At 41.7% G+C, this 21,612-nt stretch overlaps 2 protein-coding genes across 2 annotated transcripts in view; one reads left to right on the top strand and one right to left on the bottom strand.

Moving 5' to 3' along the window:
* Positions 1–8,392, top strand: part of LOC136375127 (LIM and senescent cell antigen-like-containing domain protein 2) — a 30,795-nt gene extending 22,403 nt beyond the window's left edge. Inside the window, exons 5-10 of the mRNA XM_066340485.1 lie at positions 532–681; positions 1,421–1,571; positions 2,597–2,689; positions 3,583–3,631; positions 3,818–3,893; positions 4,704–8,392. Coding sequence (XP_066196582.1) covers positions 532–681; positions 1,421–1,571; positions 2,597–2,689; positions 3,583–3,631; positions 3,818–3,893; positions 4,704–4,851 — 667 coding nt within the window. The 3' untranslated portion in view covers positions 4,852–8,392. The remainder of the gene's footprint in view (positions 1–531; positions 682–1,420; positions 1,572–2,596; positions 2,690–3,582; positions 3,632–3,817; positions 3,894–4,703) is intronic.
* Positions 8,393–9,528: 1,136 nt separating this feature from the next.
* Positions 9,529–21,612, bottom strand: part of LOC136375124 (unconventional myosin-VIIb-like) — a gene marked incomplete at its 5' end in the record, with an annotated part of 35,556 nt that continues 23,472 nt past the window's right edge. Inside the window, 12 exon segments of the mRNA XM_066340483.1 lie at positions 9,529–10,457; positions 11,161–11,280; positions 11,977–12,060; positions 12,682–12,798; positions 13,650–13,835; positions 14,279–14,385; positions 15,478–15,565; positions 15,946–16,059; positions 16,195–16,300; positions 18,773–18,928; positions 20,811–20,964; positions 21,406–21,563. Coding sequence (XP_066196580.1) covers positions 10,374–10,457; positions 11,161–11,280; positions 11,977–12,060; positions 12,682–12,798; positions 13,650–13,835; positions 14,279–14,385; positions 15,478–15,565; positions 15,946–16,059; positions 16,195–16,300; positions 18,773–18,928; positions 20,811–20,964; positions 21,406–21,563 — 1,474 coding nt within the window.

Below are 21,612 nucleotides of genomic sequence, written 5' to 3'. Positions count from 1 at the left end.
GGAGTAAAAGGAATTTGTAGGCAAGAAGAGGTCTCTTGTTTGTGCTAGATATTGAAAATTAAGGAATCCAGCCATGGTAAAAGGCATTCAAGCAGTGCACTTTGGTTTGATCCATTGTATGCTCTCTCTTTGGCTCCCTGCCAGTGCTGTAATGCCTCTGTTATGGTTGGATTCATTAGTTATAAATAGAGGGTGTTGCCACCTTTCCTTGCCCATCTATCAGAAAAGATTTAGAGGGTTGGAAAGGATCCCTAGAAGAATGACTGGATGATACCCCTGATGGCATATAAATCAGTGAATGCTGGACTAGTATTCTAAGGAAATACAACTCTGTGGCTGCTTTATACTCATTTTCTTCTCTGTGCAGCTAGTGTGAAACACTGGATACCAAATTGAATTATATTTAGTCTGACCTCAGAAGACAGTGCTGTTACATAAGGTACTTCCTACAGTATGTAGGAGAAATGTATGTATGTTGTTTTAGAAGAAAGAGTTTTTAAATATTTTCTTTCCTTTACTTTGTTCAACCAGGCATCTGTGCAGACCCTGCCACAACCGTGAAAAAGCCAAGGGACTGGGCAAGTACATCTGTCAGAAGTGCCACTTGATAATTGATGAGCAGCCTCTGATGTTTAGGAATGATTCCTACCATCCAGATCACTTCAACTGCACCCACTGTGGGTATGTTGTCGTACTGTAAACTCTGACGAAAAAGAGAGACAAACAGTTGAGTCAGCAGGGCAGTCCTTCCCTAGGTCTAAACTTTGCTGCCTTCACATTGTTGAGCAAATGAAAATTGTGTGAGGAGAAACTGAAATAAGTTTGGAAGAACTACAGGAATTTTAGGATTTTTTTACCATTCAGTATTCTCTTATTCTAACATTGGATAATGCTATTTTACAATGAAAGTGAAAATAGTTTCTTGGCATGAATTTATCTGAAAGGCTGTGTGCAGATTACCATAGTACAGTTTTCCAAAGATAGGAGTTACCAAGCTGTCCAAACTAGTTTCACTTAGAATTCCTGGATAGGAAAAAAAAAAAAACAACAAAAAATGGCTTGATGAGCTGTGTCAATCTTGTGGCACTGTCCATTGCCATGCTGATACCTGTCTGATCTGAATTACTTACCATGAAGGCATTTTAACTGGGCACAGTACTACCCCAGAATGGGGCAGTACTATGTCCGTGAGAGTATCCAGACATGATGTTCCAGATATGTTCTTGTCTGGCAAACTGAGAAAGCAATTTTTTAAAGATGACTTGGCAATAACTGCATTTCACTAGCTAAACTTACTGACTGCATTTGTAGTGGGAATGTTGCCTGAGTTACCTTCCAAGTTCAGTCTTCCAAAACTTCCTCCTGCACATTGAAGAGTTTCCCTCCGTGTTCTTACTTGGGGGCACGTTTGTGTTCCCAGGAAGGAGCTGACTGCCGAGGCCCGGGAGCTGAAGGGGGAGCTGTACTGCCTGCCGTGCCACGACAAGATGGGCATCCCCATCTGCGGGGCCTGCCGCCGCCCCATCGAGGGCCGCGTGGTCAACGCCCTGGGCAAGCAGTGGCATGTGGAGGTGAGGCCTCTCTGAGTCTGAAACTTCCTTCAGGAACTGGTCTGGAAGAAGAGTAGAGCTCTTTGGAAGCGGTAGACGTGCAAGTGGTCTGTAATATATGAATTCAGATGAAACCCTTGACAATTTTTGGATTGTCTTCACCTTTTGTGAGTGAATGAGTTACAGCAGGGCCACCAAGATTCCTAAGAAAGCTGTTCTCGTGACTGTAATAACCTTAATTTTAATTTTTTTCCATGATCCTTGCAGAATAGGGTTCACTGAAAAGCATTTACTTGCTAATAAATTTACATATTTTGTATGATGTACTTACATATATCCTCTCCAGTTTGAGTTACCTAGCAGTGTTGGAATTCTTACTGAAAGCTGAGTAATTCTTGTTTTTAAGCCTTTTCAGCTCATTGTTTCTATAACTTTCGGCTGAGTTGTCACAACTCGCTCTGAAGATTTTGAGTGATCTTTGTTTCAGTCATTTATGCCTCCAATGGCTTGACCTGAGAGAGACGCTGCTGCTCATTTGAGGTGTATTTATACCAACTGTATTTATCTTCCTGCTCCTCTTCCCTGAGACAGCCATGATCATAGTCCCCAAGTCTATCAGGATAGACACAAGGTGATTGCCCTTCCAGCAGGGCATCTTTAACACAACTCTTAATTACTATAAATAGACGAAATATCTCCTCTTTTTTTGCTTCCATGAAGATCTTTCCTCTCTGTGCTTCATTAAAGCATTAAGCAGTAACAGCTTTAAAGAGAAAGAGCTAGATTTAGATTAGATATTGGGAAGAAGTTCTTCCCTGTAAGGGTACTGAGGCCCTGACATAGGCTGCTCAGATAAGCTGTGACTGCCCTATCCCTAGAAGTGTCCAAGGCCAGGTTGGAATGAGATGAGCCTTAAGGTCCCTTCCATACCAAACTGTTCTGTGATCAAGTGTCTTGTATTGAGCTACAGATTTTTGCCATGTTTTTCCCCGGTGATGGGAAAGTTGTTTTGCCTGCCATGGAATGTTGGTCTTTTTCTTTTACAGCATTTTGTTTGTGCCAAATGTGAGAAGCCATTCTTGGGACACCGACACTACGAAAAAAAAGGGCTGGCCTATTGTGAGACTCATTATAACCAGGTAAATTCAGCCATAACTGCTGTAGGTACTTGTTGTGTCTGGCAAATCCTTTTTCATGTTTTATATATACAGAGCTGTGCAGATTTTGCATAATCTGAATTTGTAGAGGCAATGAAATATTAAGAAGTTAGTCAGATTTAACAAAAAAATAATAGCTTTTCTTGCCAAAAAAGTGATTCTGAAAACAGAATAGAAATGTCTTAGGGACACTGATTTTAATTTGTGCCATTGACAGAAAATCACTGACCATGGGCTGAGATTAAAATCCTTGTAATTTTACTTCTAATGTATTTGTGTGGGGTTCTTTTATAATTACTTGTTTCTGTGGGCCTGAGGGAACCATTGTGTCGTCTAAAACACAGAAAAATAGATCAATTAAAAGAAAGTCGAAAAGCCAATCAAACCCTGTTTTTCGGTGTGATTCGACTGAACAACTTTTTGTTATGGTATTTTCTTCTGTCAGATAAATGACTCTCATAAGACGTAAGCATTGCTGTTCTGATAGTAGCTGTATTTTAGCAGTAGTTCCATTTTAGTGTTTGTAGTTGAGCATCAGGAGATGTTTGTCTACACTAAGCATAATACTGTACCCATCCTTTCTTCTCCAGTTGCCACATATACAGGACTTTAAGATCCTATAACAGTACTAGAGTGTGAGGCATTAACAAAAAAGGTTTTGTAGTATTTACTGGTGTGAGATCCAAAGGAACATAGACTATTTGGCAAGTGTATGAAAAGTTATTCAGAAGATTTAAATTGGTATATTTGGGGGGCACTGCTGTGTCTGGGAATTCTTTGATTATTAGTATTTAATGTTCACACCAGCTGTGTAATTTGGGGACCATGAGTAGTTAGCAACATGAGTTCCTGTTCTTATTTCTTTTTCTGTGCAGCTCTTTGGAGATGTCTGCTACAACTGCAGCCACGTGATAGAGGGAGATGGTAAGATTTGTTCTCTCCTTGTTTTGGGTTGCTGTCCTTGTTTCATTTGTTAGTGCAGCTGTTGCAGTCCCACAGTTGCAAGACAACAGTGTTTGTTTTCACATCTGGCTTCATTTGAATTCGGGTATAAATCTGAATTCAAATAATCCGTTAGTTTCCTCTTACTTGGTGCTTTTACTTTTGCAGTGGTTTCAGCTCTTAACAAGGCCTGGTGTGTGAATTGCTTCTCCTGCTCCACCTGCAACGTTAAGCTCACACTGAAGTAAGTCAGTGTTTATATTTTGGACCGTGTGGGACATTTGCCCCTATGGCAGGATATCAGCCTGGAGGAGCCGTGAGCCACTGCCTTTCTGAAGGCCAATATACCTTTTCTCTGTGGGGGCAGGTACTTGTAATTCCACTGATTTCAGCACTGAAAGGGAGCTGGCACTCAGCATCCTCTCTGATCTATTTTCCTTCCTAATCTATTCTGTAAAGAGATTGGGTAAGAGGAGGAGTCATTCAGCAGTACGAAGGGAAGGCTCTAAACTTTGAGGAGCTGCTTGTCCTGAGCAACCTGCAGCCTCCATGTCTCCTTAACTGTGGTCGCTGCCCTCAATGACAATATTTGCTATTGCAGAGATTATTTTGAAATAAAATACTGTGCTATTTACTTCGAATATCTAGAAGAGGGACAGAAAAAAAAGCAATCCTACATTTCTCCTTTGTCAGGTTCAAACCCTTATCCTACTCTGCTGGGTTGGTTCCACTGGCCATATAAAGGAGCTTTAATTCATCTCAAAGGGGACCTGTGAAGTGACACTTGCATTCTACAGTAACAAAATTATTATTCTAGACAGTTACATGCAGATATATAGCAAAATCTTGCTCCTTATTTACCTAGGGCTACTAAAGACCTCAGTTCACTGATAAGTACCCAGTCTCTGTACTTGCATCACCAAATGAGGAAATTAGTTGTGTTGTAAATGGAGTAGAACACTTGCAATAGCACTGATACAGATGCATGGAGCTTTGAATTAGTGAAGCATATGGTTTGCAAATACCATTTTAATAACTGTTCTTTGTGTTAAAGGAATAAATTTGTGGAGTTTGACATGAAGCCTGTGTGCAAGAAATGCTATGAGAAATTCCCTCTGGAGCTGAAGAAACGTCTGAAGAAGTTGTCAGAGCTGGCATCCAAGAAGATCCATCCTAAAGCTTTAGATTTAAACTCTGCTTAAACAGGTCTGTCAGTCTCCTGACTGCACTCTTAACACATGCTGCTGCTCACTGCAGCTATTGATTACAGAAGCAGTTACTAAGAAGTGAAACCAAAGATAAGGAGTACCTTCCCCTGCTTCTGGTGATGTCTCTTCCATCTAGACTGCCTCTTTTCTCAAGCAATTGTCTATTAACACTGGCAAGAAGAAGAGTATGATTTCTGCTTGAGCAGCATGCAGGCTGATTCTTAATTTGCTACTAACATTGCGTTTTGCCTTTGTGGAGTTAAACACAGTCTTTCCATCCTCAAATGAACTGTACTACTCTTTCCACTCCTCTAGTCTAAGGAATTCAGAAAAAGTGGTTAAGTGTAGGGCTGGAAGAAATGTCAGATTTACTCTTTCCGTCAGAGTATCAGAACTTTTCTTCTTACTCTGGGTGAAGCAATTTTTATGGGATTTTTTTTAATATACAGGCAGATAGTTTTAAAGTTGTCATTCTTTACTACATGTGAAAAGTTCTGGTCTTTCTCCAGGTTCCTACAGAGAATATTATGGGTGCCCTATCCCGTATCCCAGTCCTTCTGGTTTGTAGATTAGGTGGACAAGCCCAGGAACCAATAGCTATGGCATCTGCACTGCCCACTTAGGCCCAATGGTTAAGGCAGCTAAGATGTTTCCTTTGCTGCTTCCGTGCTCAGCACTAAGGAGATTTCAGCTGTCAAGGCCATGTGAGCCTCTTCAGAATAGTTGGCCTCTCCTTAAGGAGAGTGGCTATGGGAAACTAAATATTTTATTAGAACTGACACTAATTTCTTCTGTTCTCTACTACTACGTGGCTGGTAGAGCTTCTACTGGTCAACACAAAGTGTGTCCTGTCCCTTGGCATAGCTGATATTTATTGAGGCAGTGTGGCTGGAGCATTGGTCACTCATCTGCATAAAAAAATAGAATAAATACTATGATGCAAATTTGAGCACTTGAGTTTTCCCATTCTCACTTTATTTGCCAGCCAAGTATATGATTGTTGGTCATGCTCCAGAAAGCCCAATTACATAAAGGAGTTTCTGATGTCTACAGTTTGTAGCAAATGTGGTGTTATGCAGAAAACCCCTTATTTTTCTTAAATTTTTTAGCCAAATAAGAGTGCCATCTTTCTTTTTGAGACCTGAGTGTACTTAAGGAGAGGATCTCAGACATGATGCTAACATAAGTCCTCCTCTGTAATTTTTCCTGTCACCAGTGAGGTTTCACTGATTCTACTGTCTCCTACCACAACCCAAGGTGCTGAGCAATTTACTGGTTTTGTATATTCTCAATACTTCTTTGGAGGTGAGCCATCAGCAGTGCTGTTCCTGAGCCCATCTGCACAATGCTTGATCCCAGTGAGTTTCTGAGTCCCCTGGAGGTGACCCCCAATACTTCCTTGTGCTGAACTAAGCTGAGCAGCCTGAAAATCCCTTTCCATGAGCAGCTGTGAGACTGTACCTGCCCTTTTGCAAGGATGACAAGCACTGGAGGACTACTGTCCTTTGCATGATTTAAATCTTCCAAAAAATGGCTGGTTTAGTCAGTCAAATGAACACAGCAGTTGGGCCTAGACAGCACCCTGCAGCCACAGGTGGTTTAGGTAGCAAGAAGTTAAAGCTTCCCCACTTTTTGTATGTGTGAGCAGCAGTTGGATTGGGGCCGTAGTCTGCCTTAGAATTGTGTCACCATGCTTGCTGCATCAATACCCATGGAACTGCACCATGGGTAATACCAAAGCAATGGTGGAAAATCCTGGATACCTGATCAGAATCCAACATGTGACACCATCTCTTAGATCTTCACTGCCTTTGCTAACTCTGTTTCCCTCAGCTGCTTTGCTTTTTGTTGCTGTAAGTTACTGTAATCTTTTAACTGGTCATAGTGTATCCACTCTAACAGTGATGAGGGGATGGGTCTAATTTTAGCAGTAAACTCTTTCATCTTCTGACCAATTTGCATTGTAGATCCCAGTAATAGCAGCTGCTTGTGTCACTTCTTTAAGAGAGCATGTGGCTGTTCACTGTTCTCTCACCACCCTTAAAATGGTCTTTTAGTTAAGGGCACAAAGAACAGCATGTCTTTTGATGCAGCAGTGTGGCCCTGCAAAGACCCCCATTTACAATCAAACCTGTTGTTTGACATTCTGTCACAGCATAAAACTCTGGAAGTTCTGTCCTAGGTGCATCTCAGTATGCTATGCAGATTCTCCTGAGCATAGAACATTCTGGTCTGTTCTGTAACCTCAGTCACAGGCCATGGCTAATGCTGAATCTGAGCAGCTGTGTGTCCCCAGCCTCCTGGGAAGTGGTGGAGGAACACACAGCCACACATTCCTGGTAGATATGGAAGGACTAAGTAACTAGCAGCCAATAGGTAAAGTTCTTTCAGCAGCCACTCTCACATTCAGCAATGGAAAATGCATGCATGCGAAGGTGAATGGCATTAGTTCTGTGCTGCCAGTAAAGATTTAGTGTGTGCTTTCACCTTGTCTCGTGTTAGAAATTGGGCAAACCTAGAAAGCTTCAGAGTTCAAAGGAGAGTTGATACCATTCTCTTCAACAAGCTGCTCAGTTCTCTAGGATTTGGAATATGTCCTTATCTTCAGGGCATTTCACAAAATTAATGGGTGAAAAAAATAATTGTAATCCCTGATCTCTCTCTATATATATGGCTTAAAAATGCATCTTCCCCTACTTCTGTCAGTCTGCTTTTTAAAAACCAAGTAGAATATAGTTCGAACTCACAAGTTCTCCTTGGTAGGCTGATAGGTTGGGTTTTGTTCTCTTTTTAATAAATATAGTCAAGGTGTCAGTAAGAAATAAGCTGCATGTTATTTTCCATTGCTGTAAATAGACCTGCTGGCCAAATTCTTCCTAATCACACCACTAAAGACCAGAAATTCACATGAAGGTTGAACTTGGCTCAGAAATCTACACTTAATAAAAGCCGTTGTCTCATACTATACATTTATGGTTTACAGTCATATTTATACCTAATTAAAGTCACTAACACTCACTGAGTACACTTGAAAATAGTTTTGGTTTTAGAAAGCATGGTATGTGAAGCTTGTTTGTATTCAAAGGTATGCTAATCACTTGCAGTCTTTTTTCATGGCACTAATCCACTCTCTAGGATTTGCATCCTGGTGTTTTTACAGCAGTCTGTGAAATGCTAGCAAACAGTGGTCAGCCTTTCCTACAGAGAATTCCTGGCATGGTTGGTATTAGATGATACAACTGACATTCTTTCAGAAGTGATTGGATGGGGAAGGAATAGATTGCAGGCAAGCATATAATAAATGTGGTTATACTAGCCTGTAAAGCACTGTTAAGTGCTGAGGTTATTAGACTGAGAAAAGAATTAGCAGCTCCATGCCTTGGTTTGGGCCTTGATGGATTCTGCACTGTGTAGAGCTCTCACTTTATCACACATTGTTTGAGCTGTCTAACCAAAACACGACTGTAGATTGAAATGCTGTAATACTGTGCCTTTGTATGTTCTTGTATTAAAGTTAACTGTAATACATTTTAAATATTTACACAACAAAAAAAAAAAAAAAAAAGGAAAAAAACTGTATAGTGTCCAGTTAATACCATATTTTCAGTGCTTAGCCAGAGACAATTACCCACTCTGAGGAACTCTGGGATTGCCAAAACCTGAGGCACTGTTACAGTGAATTCATGTTTTGAACCTGTGCTGCTTCTGTGGTGATGTGTTGGTTGATGAGGATGTGCAGAAAGGGGTATCTCCTTTTAGTGGCTGTGTTGTACAAACTGTGTTGTGTATGTCATGAGCAGATGGTATGCTTTTTATGGTATGATCATTTACAGGATATAGTGGATATTGGTAGATTTAGTTTACATGGATCTGGAGCAGACATTCAACTTTTCTTGGTTAAAAAAAGACACTGTGGTTGATTTTCTGCAGTCTTTATTTAAAAACCAGAAACAATATAGTTTGGCTGCAAAATTTCTTTTTGTACATGTGAAGTGTTGAACATTTCTCACTTCTAGCTACTTAGATCAAACACTGGATGACAAAACCGTTCCAGGTAATTAGACTCCAGTGTTTCCATTGCCAGCAATGGATGTTACAGCAGGAAAATCTAACTGCTTCCAAAAAGATCAACTATTATGACAGGTCTGGCACTTGTTTAGATGCACAAAGAGAGTGGGGCTCTTCCCTGCCACCCATATACAAAACTCCCACCAGCATTCGAATTTTACATACACATGTCAGAGGGAACAAGAGAACCATTGTGCATCTGTTGGCAAAGTTGAGAGATCAGGCAGAGCTGCTTTTTCAGCACTGCCAGACTGTGTCTCAAGGAACTTGGTGTAAATGCTTTAAGACATGTTCATGTTTCACTGGGAGTGAGGGAGGAGTACTTGTTCTGAGGGGGAAGCAGCTGAGCTGACTCCTACCATAGTCTATAGCTGCTTTACACACTCGGAGCACACGCTGGTTCTCGTGGCACCAAAGCTGCGTTTCTCTAAAGCTCTTAGAGATAAACAAGTGCTGAATCAAATTTTACCACTCAAACTGTCTGCTAAACAGGAAGCAGAAAAGATCAGGACAAATTAAAGCTATTATTCTTGTCTCATGAAGGAATGTCTGCATAACTCCAAACAGAACATTTTTGTGGAGCAGAAAAGTCGCTTTTCAAGAGACCTCTGTTAGACTGAGTTCTTCAATTCTGATTTGCACTGAATAGCTCATCTATATCTTGAAATAGGAACAACTAAAAGTGATGGACTGAAACCCCACGCTCATTTCAGATCTTACTAGAAATTGCACAGTAGAAAGCAGTTGTTAAGTTTCCAAGAGCATTATAACGTGGAAGAAAGAAGACTATTTAATTTAAGCAAGGCTGTGGTCAGTCAGGGGACAGTGTGCAAGTTTAGCAGCATGCAGAAAGGACAGTTACATTCTGACAGTAATTGGCTGTCAGTTTACTGTAAAGTGCAGCATGTAACCTAGGGATCAGAGGATGAAACCCAGCATCTTGCCTTTCAAAGTGTCCAGTTATCTATTACTCAAGGGCATATCTTCACTCTTAGAATTGCCAGTAGGGGGAAGAAAACTACCTTTGTTTTCAAAGACTCTTGGAGTCTGTGCATTTGGTAAGAGCATATACAATAAGGGCAATTTTCTTTCCAAAAGGAAGACAGCTCTTAATGTCTGTCTGTCTTAGAGTGGAGGAGATTCAGGCTATTAGAAGGGGCCCTCACTGGGTTTCCCCACTCCCACAGAACATAAAAATCCATCTAAACTTTCTCTAAATCCAGTATCTGAGTGGAATTCTCATACTACATCTAACACAGGTGTTACAGATACTTGAAAGCACATGCTCATTTGAGCTTCTCTTGTAGTAGAATTTCAGCAACTCAGTTCATTCAGTGTGTGATCAGAAGATCAATTATCAAGATTAGTATTTTATAAATGGCATTTCTTCTGGGATATGAAATTACAGGTAGTTTGGCACAAGTACAGGTCATGGGCTCCATTTCCACTCAGGCTGGGAGATTCTTTTGCTTGTTTACAGCATTCATGAGCAGGTGTACATAGGATGTTAACAGGTCATCCATTTTGTAACCCTGTCAAGAAAGAAAAAAGTCTTAAATCTTTCAGGGAGCTCCAGAAGCAAAAATAACTATAATTTCTTCCCTTGTTTATCATCTTCTCAGGTTCTTCCTTGCATGAACATCTTTTCTTTCAATATCTGCCCGTGGTTTAGTTATAATTTATCCATTCCTCCCTCTGCTTTTCATAGATTTCAAAAACTTTACAGAGCATAGCTCTGCCCTGTCTTTGGTAATGACTCTGTAGCTTGACTTGTACTTAAGAATGTTGTATTTAAGAATCTAAGTCTTTCTGTCAGAGTAGTTAGCCTTTAAATGTTTTTGTTATCTTTACAAAACTACTTTTAAATATTAATACAGTGATTATTCTCTGAGACTGTGAATAGTCTGAAACCAGTTGTTAAAAAGGTGGTACCACTCACTGGAAAATAGGAAGTCTTGAAAGGGCAGCATTACTACATAACTGGTGACAGACATGCAAGACAAAAAGCCTCTTATGTAGCTTTGCAGTCTTAACTTCTCATGTGGATGGAATTTTGATGTATGGGAGGAATTTGGAATTTGGAAACCAGTTCTAAATTTTACTGACATGGCAGTGAATGCTTTTTGTATCTGCACTGGTATTTTTATCTGTTTTCACACCATCTTTTGTAGCAATCCTAGTTGGGAAGGAAAAATTGTCATTTTGTTGTGTCTAAGTTGGCAAAACTCTTCTTACCAGAGATGTCTCACATAAGAGCCGGTTTCCTCGTACCAGGTTCCCTATTGTCATGTGAAAATACGTGCTCCCACTGCTCCAGTTGGAGATTTTATTGAAGGGATAGACTACTAAAATATCCTGCAAGGGGAAGCAAACTGATTTATAGAAAATTCTCAAATGAAAACAGGCTGTTACCTGTAAAGAAAACCTGTAGAGCCACAGAATTCTTGTTCTTTCCCACTTCATTTATAAAAGTAGTGGATCAAGGTAGTTCTTGCATCCAGATTAGTGGTATATTGTATTTTCACCAAACAGGTAATTCTTAATCACACTAATGAGACTTCCTTTCATTATATATTGATCTTTGCCTTATCTATTAGATTTACAGTGATCTAAAACTAGGTTTTAATTTGTTTCATTATTGAAAGCAAATAGTGATAGTCGCTTTTGCTGAGAACTTGATAAGACCAGGCTGTTGGGGTTAGACTGCACTTAAACATGGCCTGATCTTTTAGACAGCTGGGGCTTCCTGCAAAACATTTTTTGAAGGAGTTCCTGGGTGCACTGGTCATTCATCTTCCTGATCTTACCGCCTTGCCAGGTCTATCACAATTCCCATGCCTGTTTAAAAGATGCTCTATCCTATTCCTTTCCAGTGTTGAAACTGCAAAGAAGTGATTTGAGGCAGTAACATTTTCTTCAGTTTCATACAGAAAATCAATAGAGAGCCTCTATCCTCTTCTACCTTTCCTGGGCAAGGTCCTGTCACTGTCCCTAAAGTAGCAGGGTCCTTTCAGTCCTTCCTTAGATGGACTTGTGAGAAGCAGCTGTTACCTTTGTCTTCTGATGTATCAGTGAGACTCCTTGCTTGTTGATTGCAATCAATACAATCTCTGGGAAGTTGGGTTCCGAGGCTTGCTGTAAATGAGTAACACGGCAAGATAAGCAGAAAATCCAGCAATTATCTGTATCAGGGGCCTAGTGATCTTTAACAGTGTCCATTCTTTCTTGTTCTTTTTTCCAAATGAACCATGAAACATTTTGGCCATATATTGATGGCTAGAGCAAATGCTACATGACAGCAGAATCAGGTCCATTTTTTACTTTGCTGTCTGATAACAGGCTTAATGATTGATAGTGAGGAGAAGGTAAAGGTAACACATAGGAAATTATTTCTGGGTGCTGTCCACTCCAGAATGAGAGGATTAGTACAGCTCTGTTCTGAGGGAAGAATCACCAAAGAGAGAAGATTTGGCAGCATTTTCTTGTGGAGAGCAATGACAGGACAATTTAGCCCCTACAGCTACTACACAATTGTAGTTGAGGTATTATAACTAGAGCATCATTGCCAGTAAACAACAAACATAGTTCAGAATAGATAAAGAATCCATCTCCCACTTGGAAGAAACTGAGTTTTCCTCAAGAGATTACAGGAATTCAGCTTTATAATGTATTCTTTCTTATATGGAATTATAGTCAATCTGTATCCCTTGGTACTGATCTACTACCAAAGCAACTCACACAGGCCTTCAAACCTACCTTCACTTCAAAAAAGGCTGATCCAAACGTCGGCCACCGGTGTATCATTTTCAAGAAAGCAATCTTGGCCTCATCCACAGTTTTTCCTTCATGTTTACTGTATGCTGCAATAATGCTCTGTTTAGGAAAAGAGGATACAAAGGGAGTTGAGTTGGAGACAGGCAGGTATTCCAATGCCTAGTCTTAGCACTAAAGACAGCATCAGCTCACTAACGTGATCAGGCTTTTTGCCCCAGCAGCAGAAAAATGAAAATGAAAACAGCTGCTATGCCATGGGGGAAAGTAAAGCCAGAACTCTCCGGTCTTCTTATTCCTCTGCTGGGTGAAGGAAGCCCAGCAGCCCAAGGAAATGGACTTCAGGGAAGAGGGACAGTGTGAGATAAAACTCAACCAGTGTTCAGCACCCCACAGTATTACATCTTTGGCTGAAAAATGAAGGGTGAATTTTCCCTTTGTATTTGAAAGAATGTCATGTGTTTTCCTCAGCAGAGGCCAAATGATAACTGCTGAAACTTCCTTGCCCTTTTTGTGGATAAAAAAGCCTTTTGCTGTAAGTAGCATGACACAGTGCAAGGAGATTGATTTGGTACCAGGAAATAACTTCTGAGACACCTTAGTTTTCTATTTCTGTCTAATATCCTCAACTCCCAAGTCCCTTTATTGACTCTTCTATCTCTAACCCTTTTTCTGGGCACTGGAAATAGATTAGTATCTCCAAGAAAGATGCACACTTCAGATAAGCCATCCAGGCCTGCAGATGTCTTTCAGAATTTTGGATGAGTATGTAAAATCTAGACTTTAAGAGGCAAATCCTCTTGCTATCCTGCTGGCAAATCCAACAGTATCCACTACTATTCCTCCACAGTACTTTCAAAGACCATCAGATCAAAAATGTAGCGTGGCTCAATGTGTTTTCTCTACTAAAGCTCTGTATATGTAATATGACTAATGAAAGCTGATGTTCTTACCTTCTTCCATTCATCTGGTGACACTGCTCGGAGCAGATTGTCTGGCACCAGCTCCTTCAGGATTTTGGGGATGGCTGCCAGCTGTGTGCGGTCGTTGTTGTAGTGTGCCTTATAAATCAGCCCTGCCAACTGCACAGCTTCATCTTTGGAACACTTGTGGTAGCCTCTGAGGTACTTTGGCAGCTCCTGGAAGAGACCAGCTCTGAATCCAGGCAGAATGGGCTAAAGCAAACACTGACTTATACATTCTAAATTTGTGAGGTCAGCACACAAGTTTTGCCAAACACAGTCCAAGAATATTCCAAGAATTTTGGCTCCTTCTGGAGATTCTCTGGATGATCTTTAAAGATCCTTTCCAACCCAAAACTTTTGTGATTCTCCGATTTACAGAGCAAGACGAGCATTTCCACAGCACAATGAGGTAAAGGAGCTGTACCCTTAACATGTTCAGTATAGCTAAGGTGTGAACACTGGGAAATAAATTGTTCTGAGGCTGAGCTGTGCCCCCCTCTGAAGGAGGCATTCCTCTGGAGGCTCTATAATGCAGGCTTTCGAGAGGGAGACAGTAATACTCCTACAGACTTAATTTCTCAGGAGTATTTCTTGGATCACAAGATACCTCTGCTTACCTGGTGGTAATGGAAAATGGTATCAGCTTTCAGATCCTTGCCAGGAGTGACATTCAGCCACAGCTTTCTCATGAAGTACACCTCATATGCCACAGACAGAGCAGCCCCTGAGGAGATCAGGTCTTGTTAGTGTTCTTTGTGCTACTGACAGTTCTACAGTTTTTAAATGGCTTGTGAATTTCTTCAGAAAAGTAATTATGGTTTTAATAGTAACAAACAAAATTACTAACAGAACAACACAAAAGCTGTTTTAGATTACAAAAATTCTGAGTTTTCAGTTCCTGGACACTGCTCATGCAGTGATGAGATGGAGGAGAAGTTGAAGGACTACTAATTGTTTGTTATTGGTGCTCATGACAGCTGATCCTGATCTGCAGTACACCCAAATTCTCTCACACCCATGTGAGTATATCCTCTAATAGCTGTGCTTCTACAAATGAATTGTGATTTAGTACACCCACATCTTTATACTGTGATTTTCAGAGCTCCTAGCAGTTACATCAGCTGAGAGAAGTTAGAAAGTCTTTGATACATAGACAGAGCTTCAGGGAGTTGAACCTCAGCTGTCCTGAAATACACAAAGGTCAGGACAAATTGATACAAAATTTGAGTGGAGTTTGAGTTTGATGTAGATTTCAAAATGTTTATTATCCATGGGGGAAGTAGGGTACATTATCCATGGGACAGTTAAGTGCAAGGAATTGCTGTTATTAATATTACATTGTTCCATTCTATCAAGTGGTTCCTTGACAACATAACTTGTGTTTGGGTATCACCAGGTAATAACCTGGTTAGAAATTTTCTAACAACCCAAAAAATGTGAGTGGCACTCTGTAAAGAACCTACTTACATGTGTTGGCTTATTCTTAGTATCTGAGGATCAACCTCTCTAACTTGCATGCATCCAGCTGTGTATTTTGGATACAACAGGTCAAAAAATATTTTTTACCAATTTTAAATTTTGGAGAGATCTGCCCCCCTGAAATGTTCTGGTGTTTTTGATAGCCAGTGCTTGGCTGCATCAGATCACTGAATCTTGCTGCTGGTGCAGGCAGTAACCATGTATGTACAAACAAAAACAATACAAGTCTCTGCTAAATACTTCCCAAGATGGAGTGAATCCTACTGGATGGATCAGCTGCTTCCCAGTTCAACACAGCCTCTCGTGCAGCTTCTTGTCATGCTGGCATTCTCCTTACCGTCTTTTCCTGGTTTATTCCTTCGGTTCCAGTCTGTCACCTGCCTTAGTGAGTCAAAGAAGTAGTCTGCTTCATTCTGACTGATCACCTGCAGAGGCCAAGCAATGAAGGAGACAAAGGAGGGGTTAGCACATCATATAAAATACTGCCTGTGCCACATACCCAAGTATCAGGCTGAATTTTCTTTCCCCGTCTACAGTCAGAAGGCAGAATTATAGCAGGAAAAAGGTAGAAAAAATAGGAGGAGGAAGAATGATAGAAACTCCACATTTCCATCCAGCCCCTTCAAGAGACTGAAAATAATTGTCAGGTGCTCAAGTTCAAGTTTAGGTTGTATGCCTGCAGTAAGACAGAAGCAGTCATCACCTGCTCTGGTCCTTGGCTTCCTATGGTTGTTTAGGTGGTCTGGAGAATGAGTAAGAGAGGAGGGGAAGTCTGGCTACCCTGCCAGAGTCAAGAAGGAGTTACCTTGTCTGCAATCTTCACAAAGAGGCTGAAACCTTCCCAGGAGTGCAGCTGCAGTTTGGAAGCGATGTTCTGACACAGAGTCTGGATTTTGGTGTTTGTTCCCACGTCAAATGTCTATGAGATAACAAGAGTCTTGTCACACAGAGGAGAGGAAGAAATAAGAATATTGAATGTCTTCACATATGTTCCTGGATGAGAACAGAATGGCTGAAAATATGGTCAAGGCTGGGAAAACAAGTAAGTGCTCACCTGTTCTGTTTCATTGGGGAAGTAAATCTTGTGTGAGATCTTAGTGTTGTTCTGTAAGATGGCCTCAACCTCCACAGGATGAGGTGCCCACTTCCTGCAGCCACTCCTGGAAAATGCCACCACCATCATAAGAGAGATCAGTTTAATCATTGAAGAAATCAACAACTGTATTCCAGCCAAACAGCAGACACCCTCCAAAATGCCAGTACTGTGTGATGGAGTGGGCTCCAGTGGTCCTCCACCCCAGGGAAAATTCAGTGTATTAACAGCAAGAAACTGAGGGTCTCATTAGCATGTAAAGTAAAAGTCTGTTCTGGTAATGCAAGTAGGTGGCATGAGTAAGGCACCCTCCTGGCCAGCACCATTGCCTCTTCTATTGATTTAGCAGCATTTTTCCTTACTGAAGTGTGAGTATAATGGCTACAAGGAGAAGTACATTTTATTTAATTCCTGCATCAGCAAAAAGATGTGTATTGAGATACAAAATGACTTGGAGCCCAAGTACCAAGAGGTCTGGAGGGCTGCTGAAAGCATTACATTTTCTATGAGAGCTGGAGTGCAATCACTTAGGAGGTGCTTAAGCTGTACAAACCCAGTTCTCTAAAATCGTACCTCAGAGCAGAGCTGCCTCTTAAAGCAAAGGTACTGGCCCTGATGTCTCAGTCATACCAAAACCCTGACATAGATAAAGTGAGAACAAATCTAGCAGATTACCTCCTGGGGCTGGTAAGTTCCTGTCCTCAGTGGCATAAAGCAGGCTGTTCAGATATTTTGAACACCTTACATTATGGGCCTCTCAAACTGGTCGGTCTCTTAGGAGGAGGTTAGTCTGGATCTAACCTTTAATTATGTGGATTTGAAAAATAATTTTTTTTCCATTCAGTAGAGAAACATTTCCATTTGGAGAAGGAAAACTTGACTGTAACCAAGCTGAACAGCATGTGCTTTTTACTGTACAGGCACTGTATGAAGTGTGGACCTGCCCTACTCAGTCACCTGTTCCTGGCATCAGAGGGAGCCCCTGGCAGCTCAAGGAATTGCAGCAGTTTGGCTGCAGAGGCATAGGGCTACCCACCTCTTCTTGCAGCCTGAGCTAGGAATTCATTGCCAAGGTGGGATCTGCTTAACACCATCAGGGTGGTTCCCTGGGCAGGATTCTGGGGATGAAACTGTAAAGTGGTTTATGAAGGAAAAGGTGTGTACCCAAGGGCTCAGTTTGCTTCCCCTGTATGTATTGTAGGTCAGTCCTTTGAGCTGCCTCTTCTACCCTTTCCAAAGAGACTAGGTTACTTACAGGGAGAGGTTAGACTAGATGATTGTTGAAGATCTCTCCCAACTGAAATAGATTATTCTATGCAGATGTAGATGCAAGTTTAATCTTAGGAAAAGAACTGCTATTAGAAGACAAGATTTGTCTTTGTTCCACTTCCCATCCCCCAGGCTCTAGATCTGGGGCAGTTTAGCAGATAAAATTCTCCTTCCAAACAGCCCATTCTGCTTTGCCCTCCCTATTTGCTCTCACTAAAGAAGCTCTGTACAGCTCAACAGGGCTTAAAGCATGAATAGCACATGATATAGGGAGGCAGGAATTTTAAGTCTTCTCCATAGAAATAGACAATGAATAGCATTCCTCGACATGCATTTTCAGACACTTCAAAAGCAAGTTCAATGTGTGATGACATTTCCCCAGCAGTGTCAAACCTCATTCACTGCAAGGGGGATATCAACTGTGTTAGTGTTCCCTAGAGCCTGAGGCTCACAGACCAAAATGCAGCCCAGCCTGAGAGAAAAAAGAGAGATGGAAGCTGAAAGGAGAAATCACTGGCCAGATTCTTTACTGATGAGGTCTGTGGTAGGCAAGTGGTAAATCACAGCACCATCAAAAGGGAGAAGGCTGGAGTCAACCTTGATGCCAGGGTTTTGTTCTCAGAGGGGCAAGCTGGGTTATTCCAGTGCTTGGAGGAATCTAGGGAAACCTTTCCCCTACAGTTCGGTAGTTGAAATCCTGTTAGCTCTTCTGTCTGGTTGTGTCATGTCCCTTAGAAAAACTCATTTGGAAGCTCAGGATGCACTGGTTTGGGGGTCTTGTTGCTTCAGCATAGGGAAATACCAAGTGGATGGAGAAGTGCCTTGCTGTGAGCAGCCAGGTAAGAGTCAGGGCTTTGTTCATTTGGGTTTTTTCAAAGAATAGGAATTGATTGTACTGATCCTTTCAACAAGGACATGCTGCCTCACCAAAGAAAAGTAAGGTCAGGATATCGTCAATGACATAATTCCAAGCTGCATTCCCTTTAGCATGCTTGAAATATCCAGCTCTGGGAGTCAAAGAATTATGTGTAGTGATGAACTTTTAAAAATGCTGCTAACTCTCTGAAATAAAAAAGTGAAACTATGATATAGACCTCTCTTTAATGGTTCAAAGTCCATAAAGAAAGTTAAAAATAATGATCGCTTAAAAAAACCAAGATGTAAATAGGAAAATGAAAGTGTGAGTCACTCTGTTTTAGCCTGTGTGTTTTTTGGGACCTGATTATTGACATTTGAACACTTTGAGCTGGTTATGTGCCAGGTTATTTACCTCATTACTGTCTGAATCCTCCGACGGCACGCCGGGGCCAGTGTTTCTTTCTGACGTGTCTCTATGAACTTCTGGGCATGTTTGAGCAGTGACTTGCTGGGTGGGAAGAGGCCAGTGCAGAGCCAGAGGAGCTGCCAGCCCTTGGTCTCACTGTACCTGTGAACATGAAACCAACAGTTCTGCCACAGCCACATATAATTCTCTGTCTGACCACACACCAGCTACAGGGAAGGGAAATACATTCCCACCATAGTCCCATTCTGCAGAGAGCTGAAAATCAACAGAGCCTTCACCCAGACTCTGGCATTCATTTGCTGTGCAGTGATAGCTTGCATGTGAAGACAGTGCCAAGTCCTGCATGAGAAACACTCATAACAGATGCAAAAGTCATGAATAAATATAAATTCCAGTTTAGCAGATATCTTAACAGCAGTGACCCTGGTGCCATCCTCTTGGAAAGCCACTGTTGATTTGATGTTCAAGCTCACATGTATTCACATTGTGGTTTCTCAGTGGATGTATTCACCTGCCCTCTGCAGTGGCCAGCTTTGCTGAGGGCATGAGCACTTTGCATGCACTGACTTCCCCTTACATGTACTCCTGTTCTATTCTGAAAAATGAATATACTGATAGCATTATGTAGTGAGGTAGATGCAGTTCTTAAATGCTCCAGATCAAGCTGGTACTATTTTTCAGTCAGAAATCCAGTTCTTCCAGCCTCTGCATCTGTGAAATCTGCCAGTTGAAGCTCTTCTGGCACCTTGCCCTCACCATTAAGGGCTCTGTAGCCTTGTGGTGGTCAGTCATTCTGCCTCAAAGCCAGGAGCAGAACACACTTCAGGGGTGTCCAAGGATTGCTCTGAAACGTTCACTGGTGTGAAGTGGTTTTGGTTGGGAAAGTCAGCATGTCTGGCTCTGAAAGGCCATCAGACGTCGCTGAATAAAGAGGTTCTGGCTTCTTTATTCCCACTTACTGTTCTAATTTTGCAGATGAAGACAGACTATTTTAATCCCATTTATACTCAATCAGTGGTGTTTGTGTCTGTGTGAGAGCAGGACATGGTCCACAACACAGCAGCCTGGGAAGGACGAAAGATTTGTTGTTCCACTGAAAGTATATGGAAATAGCCACCTTTCAAGCATTGTTTTTTCCACATCAGTGATCCCACTCACAACAGCTACTACATTGGTGGAATACATCAGGCATGGCACTGGCACCATGGTTACAGACTATGCATGAAATAGCCTTAAGATTCACTGCTTGTAATGGAATTGGCCATTCAACAGACACACATGATTGAAGTTCCACTACCTGTAATACTTGTGGAACAGTAAGACAGAAAATAAATTAATACATAAACACAATGCATCCAGAAACAGACAATTGTGTTAATAATTAATATTATTTTAAGCTGCTTTTTGCAATTCAGTTTCCCTGGAAGTAGATCAAATTAGCATTTTGTGAGTGGGGATGAAACACCAGCCTGTTTCAGAGACTTTTATGTGGGCAGGTGCCTCTGTAACCAATCTGTTCTGCAAGGCACTTATGTAAGCTAATTAATATAACTACTCAAAAGTATTTGTTCACTGGTGGTAAAAATCCAGTGTGAGAGGGGAATGCTGCCATTGGGAAATTTAAATGGAGAGTTGTCAGGGCAGTCACTGAAGGGATGCAAAGACTATGCAGTACCATGTTTCCCCTATAGACTGCTTCAGGAGCAGGAGAGCCTCCGTGACACCTTGCCTGCCTTACACCACAAGGAGATGAGCACGGAGTGCTGATGGGAGCAAAGCAGCAGCTCAGGGGAGATGACTGATGGTGCTCTATGGCCTCTCCCTGGCAGGGAGTGGTCCTGAGTGCTCCATAAAGGTGAGCTGCACAGCACTGCCTGGCAAAAGGGGGAAGGGAAGCTCTTGCTCCATTTGTTTATCCTTCCCACTGCCTCCGCTGTGTCATAAATGCAGCAGGGGTTCCTGATGCCCCCTGCACTTGAGGCCTGGCTCTGCAGGAGCAGGGTGTTTGCTCCCAGGTGAATACCTGTTTCTGTTCTCAGTCAGTTGCTTCATAATCTGACAGTAAATCTCATCCCTCAGGACCTCCTCCTGGATAGCTGGCACAAATATCTGGTCAGTGACTTCCACAGAGGAGTGTGTCTGTTTTGAGGGGTAGTCTCCCATGAATTTCATGATGGGTGAATGTGCTGTTAAGGAGAAAAGCAGGCAAATTTTGGAAAGCAAATGGGAAGTTTCATTTGGATCCAAACGTGTTAGTGACTTCATTGATGTCTAAGTGGCAAATACTGGAAGGTCTGGATCATGTTCCCTGTCTGCCCCTACCCCCTTTCCTTATGCAGCAGTTGCTGCTTGGCTGTGATTTGTATTGTGCTAGTAGCTGCTTTCTCTAGGCATATGCAATAAATCTCTCATTCCTAAAGCCACACTATTAGTTATGTGAGCCATCAGTAGCTGTGGAGTTCTGTGAGGAAATAGGAACATTTCCTCTGTAGGCAAGGGAAACAGATTTGGTCTGCTCCATTTTTATGCAAACACCCTGTAGGGTGGCTAAGGTAGTTTAGTGGATCTAGCTAACTCTTCCTTCTCCTTAGTGCTCACATATCCCAAAGAAAGGATATCAATGAAGGCCTGGCAGGCCAAATCCCGAAGATCAGGGTCTGTGCATGCTCTCTTCAGCAATGGCTGTTTCAGAGGCTCCTTAGAATGTGCCCACAGTTGACTGTGCCCACGAGATTTCTGAAGAACCGCTTTGCTGATGGATTCCTTCTCAGGAGTCCTGAATGAAGAGAAGTGCAAGCAATACAAAATTACTGGATCAGTATTGC

The sequence above is a fragment of the Sylvia atricapilla genome, unplaced genomic scaffold (assembly GCF_009819655.1).
Source record: "Sylvia atricapilla isolate bSylAtr1 unplaced genomic scaffold, bSylAtr1.pri scaffold_94_arrow_ctg1, whole genome shotgun sequence".
Classification (NCBI taxonomy): domain Eukaryota; kingdom Metazoa; phylum Chordata; class Aves; order Passeriformes; family Sylviidae; genus Sylvia; species Sylvia atricapilla.
Note: the sequence above shows the minus strand (reverse complement) of the source record. Positions and strands in the feature narration are given on the sequence as shown.